Source organism: Citrus sinensis, chromosome 7, assembly GCF_022201045.2.
Source record: "Citrus sinensis cultivar Valencia sweet orange chromosome 7, DVS_A1.0, whole genome shotgun sequence".
Lineage (NCBI taxonomy): Eukaryota > Viridiplantae > Streptophyta > Magnoliopsida > Sapindales > Rutaceae > Citrus > Citrus sinensis.
The window spans coordinates 4,122,836-4,137,343 of NC_068562.1; the positions used below are offsets into that span (position 1 = coordinate 4,122,836).

At 34.4% G+C, this 14,508-nt stretch overlaps 2 protein-coding genes across 5 annotated transcripts; both read right to left on the reverse strand.

The window, feature by feature from the left end:
• Nucleotides 1-1,489: 1,489 nt before the first annotated feature.
• On the reverse strand, nt 1,490-3,241 carry LOC102617231 (probable esterase KAI2). Its single transcript, XM_006466444.4, has 2 exons — nt 2,770-3,241; nt 1,490-2,103 (listed from the first exon to the last, which is right to left on the reverse strand). The coding sequence occupies exons 1-2, from the start codon at nt 3,135-3,137 to the stop codon at nt 1,659-1,661; spliced, it is 813 nt and encodes a 270-aa protein (XP_006466507.2). The 5' UTR covers nt 3,138-3,241; the 3' UTR covers nt 1,490-1,658.
• Nucleotides 3,242-8,273: 5,032 nt separating this feature from the next.
• LOC102616723 (probable protein phosphatase 2C 78) lies at nt 8,274-11,539 on the reverse strand. Of its 4 annotated transcripts, none has more exons than XM_052431448.1 (4): nt 10,838-11,539; nt 10,219-10,601; nt 8,868-9,146; nt 8,274-8,777 (listed from the first exon to the last, which is right to left on the reverse strand). In XM_052431448.1, the coding sequence occupies exons 1-4, from the start codon at nt 11,100-11,102 to the stop codon at nt 8,508-8,510; spliced, it is 1,197 nt and encodes a 398-aa protein (XP_052287408.1). In that variant the 5' UTR covers nt 11,103-11,539; the 3' UTR covers nt 8,274-8,507. The 4 variants fall into 4 exon arrangements, with proteins under 4 accessions (XP_052287408.1, XP_052287409.1, XP_006466505.2 ...); XM_052431449.1 differs by having other exon boundaries at nt 10,219-10,595; nt 10,838-11,527; XM_006466442.4 differs by having other exon boundaries at nt 8,910-9,146; nt 10,838-11,526.
• Nucleotides 11,540-14,508: the final 2,969 nt, after the last annotated feature.

Here is a 14,508-nt window from a genome sequence, read left to right on the forward strand (position 1 = left end):
GTATATAAAAGAAGGCACAACATCGTTACAGAAAAGAAACGAATAACCAACATGTGAAATTATGTCAGCCCACGCTCAATTGATAGACAAGCACTAAGGAGCCTAAGATTAAGCCTTTTACAAGCCCATCCCTCGGGGATTGTCTCGCCCACTAATGCAATTGGACCATCACTCTGATCCAATAAAGCACTTTGATTTGTTGAAGAGGGGTCATAGTTTTCATATTGCAACCAAGTGATTAACGGTGAAGTATAAGTCAACGACTCTCCAATTAAGTCGGTTGATAATTCTTTCTTTTATTTAATAAGATAAGAGTATTTAAATCTCCTCATAGTTAGAAAGTAAACATTAAGAAATATATAAAAATAGATTAAACTATTATACTTACAAAAGAAACCCGCCAAGTCTGACATTTAAACCGTTCCATTATGCTTATATAGAAAATTAAGTGAAAAATACTTAAGGTGGAAATTTTCTTGCACGCCCATTAATATTGACATATTTTGCCCCGGTCGCACAATGACGGACAATAATAGGCTGTTAACAGCCAATCCATTAGATTCGGTTGAATAATTTTTTAACCAATGAAATTAAAATTATACCCTTAATTTTCACGTGGTAAATAACATAAATAGCCATAAATTTTATTTTCTTTTTCTTTTTCTGTCTTTGCCGTTCTTCTTTGTCTCTCACCATTCTCCTCTCTCTCACATGTCATGTTATAATTTAGAGATAATGACTCATGTAAAAGATTATGATATGTGTGTTCCATTTATTTTTAGGAATTTTTAATTTTAGATAAACTAAATTTTTTTTGGTAATACAATTTTGAATTATTTACTTTCTTTGGGATTTAGAAGAATCTAATAACTATGGCGGGAGATAAGTTCTTGGCTTCAGTTGTGATGTTTAAAATTATGTATATATGATGGGTGGTTAAAATTGTTTGGTCCATCTAACGTGGGTGGTCCAAAAGCTTAAAGTCCAAAATGTATACTTGATATGCAATTATTGTTGAGTTTTTGACTTGGATGAAATTAGCCATTAATTTGGCTTTGTAAAATGACGTGAGTACATCAAGCATAAGTGGAAGCTGCAGCAAGCAATTTAAGCAAGAAAAATCAAGAGAGGTGAAGAAGACAGCGGCCGACAATTTGGATTGGGACCAAGGGTTTCAATTTTGATTGGATGATTATATGATAATTTTGATTTCATTTTCTCTCAAATTTAGAAAGTAAGTTTGACATTTTCTTCCAAATTCCTACTAGTCTTAATTTATTTTATCCTCTCTTATACTATTAGTTTGAGATATCCATTATAAAAGTGATAAGATTCTTAATATTGTGAGTCTCTAATGTTATTTAGAGAAGAACCTATACTGTAATCTCATTAATTATATTGTAGAAGATTATATCAAATCAGGCTGTTTTTTCCAATTTGAGATCTCCACATAAATATCTGTCTTTAAACATATACATAACAAGAAGGATCAAATTTCAAACACCCAAATCAAGTTGCAGCAGGAAGCCAAGTTACAAAGACACAGTACAGGCGACATTGAGCCCTAGACACAACAATAAATGATAAACCGAACCAACCTTATTAACAAATACAAAGTAAGAAAACCCCAGATGTCGTTAAACATAAACCCCTACATATCATGATGCAATATTGTAGCGAATGTGCCTAAGAAGCACCGGAATAACAATATCCGGGGAGCTCAGCTGCGGCAAATGACCGTCAGATGACATGACTTCAACAACGGAATCGGCGAGGAGATTCTGATGAAGATATTCGGAGATCACTACAGGCACGGCCAAATCCTTCATGCTTTGTATTATGTGGCATGGGACACTGACAAGGCTGAGAATTTGCCTCATGTCACTTTGGAAAATGGTTTGTGCCACACTCAAGGCTATGTCTGGTCTCATGTTGAATAAGGTTCGGCTAAATTCTTGAACAGCCACCGAGTCCATGTCCCCGCCGACAGCTAGCGGGGCGAATCCAGAGCACCATGCCTTGTAATTTGACCTCATTGCTTCAAAAAGCTGATCCAGCTCCTCTTGCTCAAATCCTCCGTAGTAATCCACATCATTGAGATACCTATCAATAAACCAGTGAAAAGAATGCCCATCAAAATCATAGGTGAACAATTTGTCTCTAGTTGATGAATTAATTAATGATTACTTTTACTGTTAGGAACTTCTGTTCAACCTTATTCTTTCAATTGGTAAAAGTTCTCGTATAAGTTATCACAAAGCTTTCCAATTATGAATAAACTCACTCAAATTAAAAATTGTCTCTTGTCAAAAACCTCTGATGTGTGACCAATAATTAATTAGAAAATTTCAAGCTACAAGCCAGGGGTTTATTATATATAATTATCGTTTGTCAATTTCAAACTAGGAATATTTAACAACTTCAAAGTTAAAACTACTGATCGTGTTTAAGCCATCAGAGGGTGAAACAAAATTAGGAAAAAAAAAAGGAAAATACTAAAGTGACATAAAGATAAAACAATTAACAAGTTCTACTGGTTGCTGAAAAGGACGTACCATCTGTTCTTTGATCAATAAGGTACATGAAAAACTATAATTTATGAGTAGTAGTATTGGAAGACGATAAATTAATTAAATATTTAAAGATACCCCATTAGATTAACTTAAACGGAAGATTTCAACTAAGCAAACCACAAGTTCTAGAACTAAAAAAATGATTGGTCTGAAAATGATATACGGGGAGGTGAATAGGGCGAGCTTGGTAGGTTACCTAGGAGAGCCGGAGATCATGACGAGTTTAGTGAAGAGATCAGGGCGGGAGATGGAGGCGATGGCGCCAATCATGGCGGAAACAGAGTGACCGACGAGAATACAAGAGTCAATTTGCAGCTCTTCTAAAATAGCAAGCAAATCGAAGGCATAGCCTTCGAGGGTGGAGTATCTGTTGAAGTCAAAGTAGTCGGGATTGGTGGTGCCAGCGCCCATGTTGTCATACAAAACGACGCGGTAATCGTCGACGAGATGAGGCACGAGGTGCTTCCACACCGACTGGTCGGTGCCGAAGCCGTGAGCCAACACTATCACTTGCTCCCCTGACCCCGTCACTTTCACGTTGTGAGCTTCTTCCACGATTCCCATTTCGCCTCGCCTGAATCTGCGGAGCTTTCTTTTCTTTTATTTTCTTTTGTGTTGTCAAGTGATTAGTGAAAGCGTTTTTGTTCTTGGGGTTGTTTTGTGTGTATATACTTATATATATAGTTATTTTTACTTAGGGTTAATGGCCTTATGCCGCTGTTGATTTTGAATGGTGTCGACGGGGGGTTTTTGGACCACATGTCTGTGACGATATTTCCAGATTAAACGAGCGGGAGAGTGATTTGGTACATGCGGGTCTACGGTTATGCACGTGTGTGTCGTAGCTTTATGTTCTTGAACTAAACGGTTGGTAGAAGGTGATTGGATGATCTTGGGTTTAATACGAGGTACAGAAGCTGACGGTTTGGTTTTGGTTGACTTGCTAAGTTGCTAGTGGGTGGGTGAGATAGGGTAGGCGGCCTGAAATTATGCACCCTGCGTCTGTCATAAATGCAATCGTGACATTGCTGTATGGAACGAAAGACATCTGTATGTATATGCTGCATTAGCTTTGTGATGGGAACGGAAGTTGCAATCTTTACTATACGTGGTGAAATAGAATTTGATGGGTGCAATTGCACACACCTACGCATATTATAAGATAAATCACATACAGTGCACGAATTTTTTGGAGAAAAATGTCACATCTATCATCATTTAGGTTTAGATTAAAATTCAAATCAATCCCTTAAACCTGGTGATTGATTCGTTTTGGTCTATTAGTAGGATTTTTACTTTTATAGTTAATATGAAAAGAATTTTTTTTTTAAGAAAAAGAGGGTTAGCGCTGCATTTATAGAATTATAATATAAAGTCTGTATACATAGGATTATTGTTACTATAGTTTGGGTATTATAAAAAAACAGTTAAATATAATTTAACGTGAAGACCACGTTATTATTTGGCAATTTACTGGTTAAAAAATATCTAATAACCATACATATTATTGATATCGATTTCCGAATTTGTCCTCAAAGAGTGAAGAGCATTTTTTTTTTCTTTTGGTTGAAAAATAAAAATAAACAAAGAAAGAAAGAAAACAAGAATAAGAGAATAATAAAAATGATTTGGTTGCTCATGTTCAACTTAATGGTAGTATACAATTTCAACCGGTTAATTCATTAAATTTGTTTGTTTTTTCAACTAAATAAAAAATTTAATTTTTTTCTCTATTTAATAAAAATTTCACTCATTAAGTTATTAAATTATTAAGTAATTTTTTTAGGATGACATTATTAAAAGATAATCTTCAAATTAATTGCTATCTAATTAATTTATTTTCATTCTTACATAAATAAAAGCTTACTAATTAGCACCATTGTTATTCATTTTTATAATTTTTTAAAATATAGTAGTATATTATTGCTACTATCATCTTTTTATTTTCTTCAAATTAGTATTATTTTTTATGGATACTTTCATATATAACGTCATAAACCATAATAAAATTGATTAACATGTTCTAAATTAGAATAGTAAAGGGTTGTATCCACTCGAACATGATTTATGTTATGATAAAATAATATCTTATTTATGTTCTTTGATATGATTATTTTTTATTTAACACTTAAAATTTGTAAGAACACAAATGTAAAAGTACGTACCGATTTTCAGTATTTTAAGTTAAAAGAATAAATAACATTTCTTGTTTTTAGAGATTCAAACAAAAAAAGAAATACAATATTCAAATTTAGACTATTCATCTTTATTCAAAATTCAATATAATTCAAGTCCATTCAAATTTTAGATAAAAGGACAAATGCCACCCAAGTATGCTTATTTTTTTAACGTAATAAAAATATTTACTCACTAAATTATTAAGCTAACTTTCTAATTTTTTTTTAACTTTTGCTTAATCTAAAAAATCTGAATGATATCATTAAATTATATTCTTCAAAATATCCCTATTATTTATTTAATTTTCAATTTTTCATCCTAACCTAAATAAGTTTACTAATTAACGTTATATTCATCTCTATAACTTATGATAATACAGTGGTAGACTAATATTGTTTTGATTTTATTTTTTTCAAATTAACATTTTTTATCTTTATTATTTTATTATTATTTTTATCATAAACTACAATAAAATTAATTAACATGTTCTAATTTAGAATAGTAAAGGGTTTATTCAATTGAATATGATTTATGTTACAATAAACATGATCTAATTTATGTTCTTTGATATTGTTATTTGTTTAATATTTATAAGGGCACAAATGTAAGAATACTGATTTTTAATTTTTTTTTAAGTTAAAAAAGCTTATTACTTATTTTTAGGGTATAGACAAAAAATTAAATATATCATTATGATTCAAACCAATTTAAGTCTATTATCATATTATGTTAGATATTTGCTCAATAATATTTAGAGAGACATATATAATTAACCATACTAATATTTGTTGGAGAATTTATTTACTTTGCCTATTCGTGTCTGTAAATACTCAAAATCATTCCCTCTACCTATCGTACTCTCTCAATAATATATTATTCACAACATTTAGGACATTAGTTATGCATCAAATAATTATAGGTTAAGTAATGTTGGATCAATATGAAATCTTGAATGAAGTTTGATTGGCCAAAACATGTTATACATCAAAATCACGATAATTAGGCAATTATCAAACTTTAAAAAAAAAAACACAAGTATTATAAATAGTCGTTTGAATGAAATCGTTAAATGAAACCTTAAATTTGAGTAGGCTATGATATGAAATGGTAAAAATAAGAGAGCTAAACATAAACTAGATATGCATAAAAATTGATCCCATGGTTTTACATATAACTAGATGAAAAGGCAAGGCATAAACTTAGAAGAATAAAAAATGTAAGAACTTTAATGTAAAAGAACTCTCCCTTAGCATTCATTACGAGAGTTTTGTTTTGTTGTTATTATTATTATTATATTTTTAATTTTATGAAAAGACAATTCATTTCATCCGAACTTGGACGTAACTCGGCAGGAAAGTTGGCCAGCCAAACAACAGTGATGGAATAACTAAAAGCCAACTTCGCTAGACCCGCGTCATTTATCGTCTAACTCTTTCTTATCCACTGGAATATGCAAAGACCTGATAAGCGATTTGATCGTGATGATTGAGTTCGAGTGGAGAGAAGACTTGGCTTTATTTCTTTTTCTTTTCGAAAAAAATTTTATTCCTTTTTTTTTTCCTTTAATTACATGGTGACGATTATTGATTGGGTACGCCGTAGAAGTAATATCCACTACATAGCCGACACGTAGAGCATACGAATAAAGAGAAAACCTCTTTAAGATGGTTCGTTGTCAGTACAGAGTAGTGTTGGATAGACGACGGGCAGGGGGTTTCCAAATTGATTGATGACGCGACACGTGCATCTGAATCTAATCGGTCAGCACTCTAATGCGGTAGTAGGCTAGTAGTTGCCGAGACACCTGCACTTGGTCTCTCAGGTTTCCTTGTTTGTATTGTACCTACATATTTTGATTTTTGTTTCTTTTTAAATTCAACCAGAATTCATGATACTATTTTGAAGGTTTGATCCTATGGATCGTCCGTTTGCTGCATCAATTTTCTTCCCTACAGAGACAGAGAAAGGACAGAAGACAGAACTATCTTAATTCAGCACCGATATTCTCACACCAATGAGCACCACAGTTAGCACAAAACGGTTCGTTTTGTGCCACCTATAAAACAAATTACTGTTGCTCCAAAACACACACTCGTCTTGCTCAAACGTAAGCGCAGACTACACACACTCGTCTCACTGGACCACAGCACTCACGCCGAAACGCCGTGTTTCTCACCCACTCGACTGCTCTGTGCTCTGTCCATCGGTGTTCTCTCTCTCTCTCTCTCGCCGTGGGTCTCTCCACATTTGGCTGTCAGCTGTCTCACTCGCACCGTTCACAAGACACGCTCTCTCCCTCTCTCCCTCAGGGCACATTTTGTACACAAATATCCGAGAGTAAATTCAATTGGTTATCAAGATTCCAGCTTTAGGCAGATTGTTTTCAGACATGTAGCATTAGAGTGTATGGTCTCTTCCACTTCAGTTTAGCGAGACTGGTTGTGTTCATTTGTTTCAGCAATATATTCCCGTCGTATCACGATTGTAAACAACGATCTGCGAACTTGAACGGAAAAAAGGATATGCCTTTTGTAGATTAAAGAGATTTGTTATATTTTTAGCTAAATTGTGGTTCAAGTTTAGTCAATTCAATGTCGATTTGGTCACCAAGGATTTTTCCCTCTCAGTCCGATAAGGTAAAAATGACATGGGGAAAACAGAGAGAGAGAGAGAGAGAGAGAGAGAGAGAGAGAGAGAGAGTGGATTAATGAAATTTGAAGAGAGTGGAAAACATGATCGGTGAATTTTGGAGGGGGGAGACAGAGTGGCCCGTGACCCACGGCGGCTGGATTTGGAGAGGGAGAGAGAGAGTGACCCTTGATCTACGACTGCTGAATTTGGAGGGGGGAGAGAGAGAGCCGCCGACGGAGTGTGATGAGGATGAACGAGAGATTGGTGGCTTGGTGAGATTTGTGGCAGCGAGCCGTGAGGGAGAGAGCGAGAGAGCGTGTGCCGTGAGGAAGAGAGCGAGATGTGAACGATGTGTGTGTTGAGAAGTCAATGAGTAACAGTGACAATATATAGTCTTAACAAAATGCACCGTTTTGTGCTAACTGTGGTACTAACTGTTGTAAGAATCTCATTTTCCATCTTAATTTTGTAAGATAACAACGGGAATCTGAGATTGATCTCAGTATCTTACTGATGGAAAGGCAGCGGGCAGCATCAAATCTATATCGACCACCAGATTCGTACTATCTAACTCGAATATTCTGGCCAATTACAAGGACAATATAGACAATGCCTTAAATGCTTGACGGCTCAGTTGAGACTTGAGACTTATAGAATCAGGGAATTTATTTTGAAAGCCAAACTCAAAATCTGGTTGCTAAAATTTAAACTTGTCTGTTTGGCTGGTCCTGAAGTTAATGGAGCACAAGAAAGCCAAATAATCTCCCCCAAGAATCAAATTTCTAAGTTCATTCCAGGTTGTTGGTGAAAACATAGCACGTGACGCAATGAGAGACTTGCTGTCACTCCTCCATTCAGTTAATCGCAAAGAAATAATTTTTGAAAACATGATACAGTAAAAGCAATAGTAACTTTTATACAAACATTTCCCAAACATGGGGAACAATAATGTGATCAAAATGGGAGGTTTAAAGCCAGTAGCAGCTTCTACACTTTGCAAGATTATTTACCACCACTCTTTCCAGTGATCGTTATTCCAAATCCTATCTCATTCCGAAAATGGATATTGTGATCTATTTGTTTCTATTCACAAGAAATCAGATTTCCACAAGCTAGAACGTATATTCAGATAATAGCAGCAAGAGAATCATCAGCTTCATTGGCATTGAGAGAGAAGACATCAACAGGGGAACTCGTGATGTCAACAAGGCAATGATCTTTGATTCTACTACTTGAAGTACCCAAAGGATGATCTAGATATATCACAACAACAGTGATATCATCATGGAAATGGCGCCTTGCACCTTTTTGTATTCTTTTTATGTCCTCATATCTCATTTCTCTTTTCCTTGCAGCAGCCTGCAGGGCAGCTCTCACCAGTCGCTTTGCTATTCCCTGTCAAGACGAGTTTTAAGGAGAACAAAAAAAAGTGAGAAAGGATAAATATGACGCATGCAAAATGAAGCTCATTGGTCGATCCCATACTTGGGATGGATATACTGCGTAAGTTTTTAGCTGAGGCCTTACTGATCTTGGGTTTCGTGAAACAATTTCAACAGCTGCTTCATCACTCAGTTGCTCCCAAAGACCATCCGATGCAAAGATCAAGAACAAGTCATTAGACTTCAACTTCCGAATCAATATTGAGGGCTCTGCAGTCATCACAGCCCTTTTCAGAGGAATTGGTAATCTAAAATGATGGAAACCATGATCTCTGCTAAATTCCGGTTTCTTCAAATAAACATCTCCAATTGATCTTGAAACCTACAAAGGGAAATGTGACAGATACAGCTTGGTGTATCAAATGCTGCAAGACAATAATTATAAAATTCAAAACCAAGTGCTGAGGAGATAGTAAACAAGGGAAAAAGGAAGCAAAATGGTTCTTCAAGTTATATTGAAAAATATATTCTCCGACTGCTAGAACTCTACAGAATGGTCCAGAAGTAGAAATGTGATGTCGCTTCAGCCACAGAAATGAAAATATAGATCCAATTAGATGATAAAAGTATAGGAGTCTCGTGAATCAGTTACTTGTATATAGAAAGCATTGCACCCGTGTGATTCGTACTGTCACAATAATCATCATTTATTCTTCAGTGCATTACATGTGTATGCATTTGTAGGAAAGAAGGGCCAAAGAAGCATCACATACAGTTTACAGAATAATACCAGGAGACAAGGTCACAGGGATACCAATTTCAGAGAGAAAAATTTAACTGGCAGATATCGCAAAAGATAGGAACGTAATGGAATTCTTCAGGCATGTATACAAATAATCATCCACCCAACTAGCATTTCTTCTCATAAAAAAGATCTTACATGATTTAACCAAAATTTAAAAAAAAAATCATTCAATTAGAAAAGCATAATCACAAAGAAACTATGAGAGTTACATAACAACGCTACAATCTTGATAGCTGCATGAAGCCTCCAACCCCACGATGCTCACTCACATCACATATTAGATCAGCTAAACCTTTTAGTTTGCAGAAGGTGACAATCCCAAACTTCACTACAAAGTTCAGCTATAATATGTTAAGCAAATAAGCATCAGGGAGTTGAAAATTTCACATGGACACATAGTGAACCAGTTCAAGTTATATATACTGGTTATCAAAAAAGTCATTAACAATACAATTCATGATACAGGGCACCCCAGGTTAGTCAGTAGCCTAGCATAAATCAGATTGAAGTAGCTGTGAAGTTAAACTGACAACTCTTAAACCTATCACACCAGTTTGGCATAATCATGATTCATCTACACAAACTAGCACCTTCTTCAAATTCATTTATGTGTACTTAATCACGCATTATGATTCATCATAATTCATACCTGAATTATACCCTTTATTCGCCAAACTCCGCGACTGAAAACCACAATGTGAGAATCATCGGGATGAAGTGCCTCAACCTCCTTCCTCACCTCCTCAACCCCAACATTATGATCAACAGACAACCGTTCAGCCACCACAAGCATGTTTTTCCGGTTTTCTGACACTCTCCGGCCTAAGACAGCCCTTGAATCACCAAGATTAGCCACATACAAGACATCCTTTGCAATGACACCAACAAGACAACACGAACCGACTGAAGCAATCTGTGGCCGAGCTGACCATGACCGCTTCACTAAATGTAGAAATTCTTCTTCTGTTGCATCAAATGCCTTTTTTATCACTTCTGCTGATAATCCACCCTGCTCTGTAGTAAACTCTGAAACTCCAAATTAAATTTTTGAAAAAAAAAATCAGTAAAAATGGTTTTTTTAATTTCAGTAAGTTGTTCTTTTTAAAAAAATAAAAAAAAAAACAAATTGATGGAAAATATATAACAAACTTAAAAGAAGTTTTTCAAATTCCGACTCCAAAATATATAACAAACACCTTTTTCTTTCACCTTCTTACAAATTTAGCTGTAACAAAAAAAAAAAGAAAGAAAGAGAGAAAAAAGTGTACTGTGGAGAAAAGGGAAGAGATGGCGAGTGATGAAGCGGGAAGCCTCAGGGCCACCATGGCCATCGTAGACGCCAACATAGGTGGCAGAAGGAGAAGTGAACACCTGTCCCTGATCCTCCAACATAGAATTAGCCTGCACAACAGCAATTGAATAATCCCCGGAAGCATGCGATTTCAAGTCCATGTGCCACAGCAACCCATCGCCGCCCCCGCCATCTCCCCTTCCAAAACACCTCTCTAATGGCCTCGCACACATCTCCAACATCGTTTTCTCTATTCACTTCTCCCCGTAGAACAGTTTTTCTTTTTTTGCCAAAAAAGGATTATTGCTGTTGTTTACGAGGCTATTAAATTGGATTTTGTTTGAGATATTAAATTTAGGAGTGTGAAGGCGAAAGCATGAATTAGGCAGAGGAATTTTTAGTTAAAAGGGGGTTTCGTCGAATGGGCTCAAAGTAAACGCGATGAACACAAATGTACGTGGAGGTGACGTGGACGTGGGAATAAAAGTTTGTCCACTATTCTCTTTGTCAGGCTCAAGCAAGCATTGGAGGAATGAGGAATCTCTCATTCTTCTGTGTTCTGTTTGTTAATTTTTCACCCTTATTCCCCCCAAAGAAAACACAACTCACTTTGAATTGAATTTTCTTTCAAAGCAATCGTGACTTTATTCTCCCCCTCCAACTTGCAAACCCCTATTGTCTTGTCTTTCGAAGAAAAATGTCTATCAAGTAACTAAAAGTAGGCAGTATTTTCTACAATCTGTTGAAAACTTGAAGTACTTTCACTGGAGTTTCGTTATCACTAGCAATAAAGTTTAATAAATAAATGACTAAGGACTCCGTCCCGCTTCCTCTTTGTTGGAAAATTTCAACTCTCTCTTGGGCTATGGGGAGTGGTACCATCTAAATTGGTCAAATTAAAAAAAAAAAAAATTGATTCCTTTAATAATTTAGACGAATTTAATTTCATTTGCTAAATAAAACAATTTAGATAATAGTCACCCAGAAAAAGCAAACAGGCCACCACAAAAAACAGGAGGGTAATTGTGACAAAAGATTTGTTTGGAGCGTAAAGTAAAAGTTAAAAATTAGGACCTTGAAAGTCGTGTAAAACACTCACACGGTTTCACTTTCTTTTCATCCATGAATATTACCATTGCTGGATTCCGATTTGTGTATGTATCTGTTTGTTTTTATCGCTGAGATTAATTTTAATTATTCCAAACGTTCCATTATCATAAATTCATGTGTATTACAAGCCAGGTCCACTACGAGCCTGCAATAAACAAAGTTGAGTTAAAACATTTTTTACCCAGAGTGACCAAAAATGCCCTTCCTGATTTTCTGGAATACTCCACTGGAAAAGTTCAAAAACAACTAAACCGCGTCTGATATCAGTTCCATTTGTTAAGGTTAAGCGGGTAATTTCACTTCCTTTGGTCTGGCTTGGTTACTCTCCACAAGCTATTTTTAGGAGGCCCATAATAACCAACGGAATGGATTTGGGTTCTACGGACGGGCTTGTCTATTTCACAAAGGCCATATAAAAATCCGATCTGCATGTTTTTAGGTTGTTTTGAATTCAATCCGATTTGCTCAATCTGTCTCATATGTAAAAATTTAATCCGTAAAAATTCAATCAATGTATTGATGGATTGGATTGGATTGAAAATTTAAAAATCTGCAATCGGTGGATTAGATATGGATTTACTTTTGTAAATCCGTAAAAATCCACGAATCTGCAAAAAAATAAAAAAATTAAACTTGTAAATATGACATTAGTACTTACTAATAAATAAATAAGTTAGAATATAATTATATTAACACCATATTATATCTTATCAGATAATAATATAAAATAAAAATAATTAAATAAACAAATATATCTTTCTAAGCAGTTAATTTTCATGTATTGATATAAACAAATGAGATTTTTTTTTTCTTTTTGGTGTGTTATATTTTGAAATTTTGAATGTATTTTCTAGCTTTATTTAAGCAATTAATTTTTTTAAATATTATTTAATCTTGAATTTAATCGGTAGAAAAAATATTTTTATATTAATTTTTTTATTTAATTAGTTCGTGGATAGAACAGAATTAAAAAATTTTTAGCCCTCAAATCAATCCGCAAAATATGAATTGAATATGAATTTGGTCAAATATGTAACTGATTCGTAGATGTATGGATTGGATTTCACCAATCTATTGATTTGATTGAATTAAAAATTTATAATTCGAAAAATCGTGAATCGGATATGGATTGATATATAATCCGTAAATTTCGATCCGCGAACACCCCTACATATTTTATCATTCATGGTGATGGAGTGCTGAGATTCTGTTGTCATGTTTATTTTTGTTAAGGCAGTACAGGGCTCAACACAGTGCTAACTGCTAAGGCAAACGAATTTTCTCTAAATGCGTCATAACCCTTCTTTTCTTTTTCTTTTTCTTTTTTTTTTCTTTCAAAGAAATATATATATATATATATATATATATATATATATATATATATATATTAATTAGCAAATACATCCTCTTTTGAGGAACAAATAAATAAATAAATAAATGAAGGGATGCAGACATATGGTCGTTTACCCCAAAGGAGAAAAAAAAAAAAAAAAGCAGTGTGAAATGAAAGTGGAGAAAAAGAATATAGTTCTTTACACGTTCCTTTAACATGGTAACCCATTGGGTTGTTTATCGTAAGAGCTTTTTCTTTTTCTTAATAAATAAGTTGAAAAATGATTTTCGTAGGTTTTGTTTTGCTATCAATTAATGTTTGCTCATGCCTAGTTGAAGTCCATGAGTCATTCCACTTTCACATTCACCCCTTATAAAAGGAAGCCACGCAATAAAAGTTTTCTTTTCTTGAAGATAATATATTTTTTAAATTTTATTCTATTATTAACTCCACGAAACTTGAATATAATACGTGAGCCTTTACTATCACTAGAGTTAGATTTTAACTTAGGAAGATAATAAAAGTTGGTTGAAAAAAAAAAAGAAAAAAGAAAAAAGAAAAAGAAGAATTATTGGATTCCTATTTAATGGCTTTCTTGTAGTCGTAATTAAAGTCTCAAACAAACAAGAGGAATGAATGAGACAAAAATACCATTTCACTAGTTGTATTATACATGAATAAATCAAATCACCAAAACACTAAAACAAATAACAAGTCGTCAAAATCAAACTCCCCTTTATCTCAAATTCTAATCATGTGTCGTTCTTCAGCTTTTTTCAGCTAATGCGCCCTGTTTTCCCACTTTGTGTACTCTCTCTCTCTCTCTCTCTCTCTCTTATGTCGTTGAGTGCTTTATTGCCAGTCACGATTTGCCGTTTTCACATCCCACCACTCGATAAAGCCATAAAAGTTCACACTTTAATCATGACAAGCACCTCCACCTTCACCGCCTCTTCCCTTCACTTGTTGCTCATCATTCATTCCCTCTCATCGCGGCTTATCCTCCTCAATCATTAATTTAATATGTTCGCATGTTCTAAAGAATTTCAGGCACATTTACGGATATGGCTCTGAATTAGGATCAGTCAAAAATAAATCCAATTAATTTATTATTTTCCCTAATGTGAGGAAAAGATAATTTTGAACGCTAATGTGTGGAATGTCAACTGCGGTGCAATTAGATTCCACAAAAATTTGAATTTTCA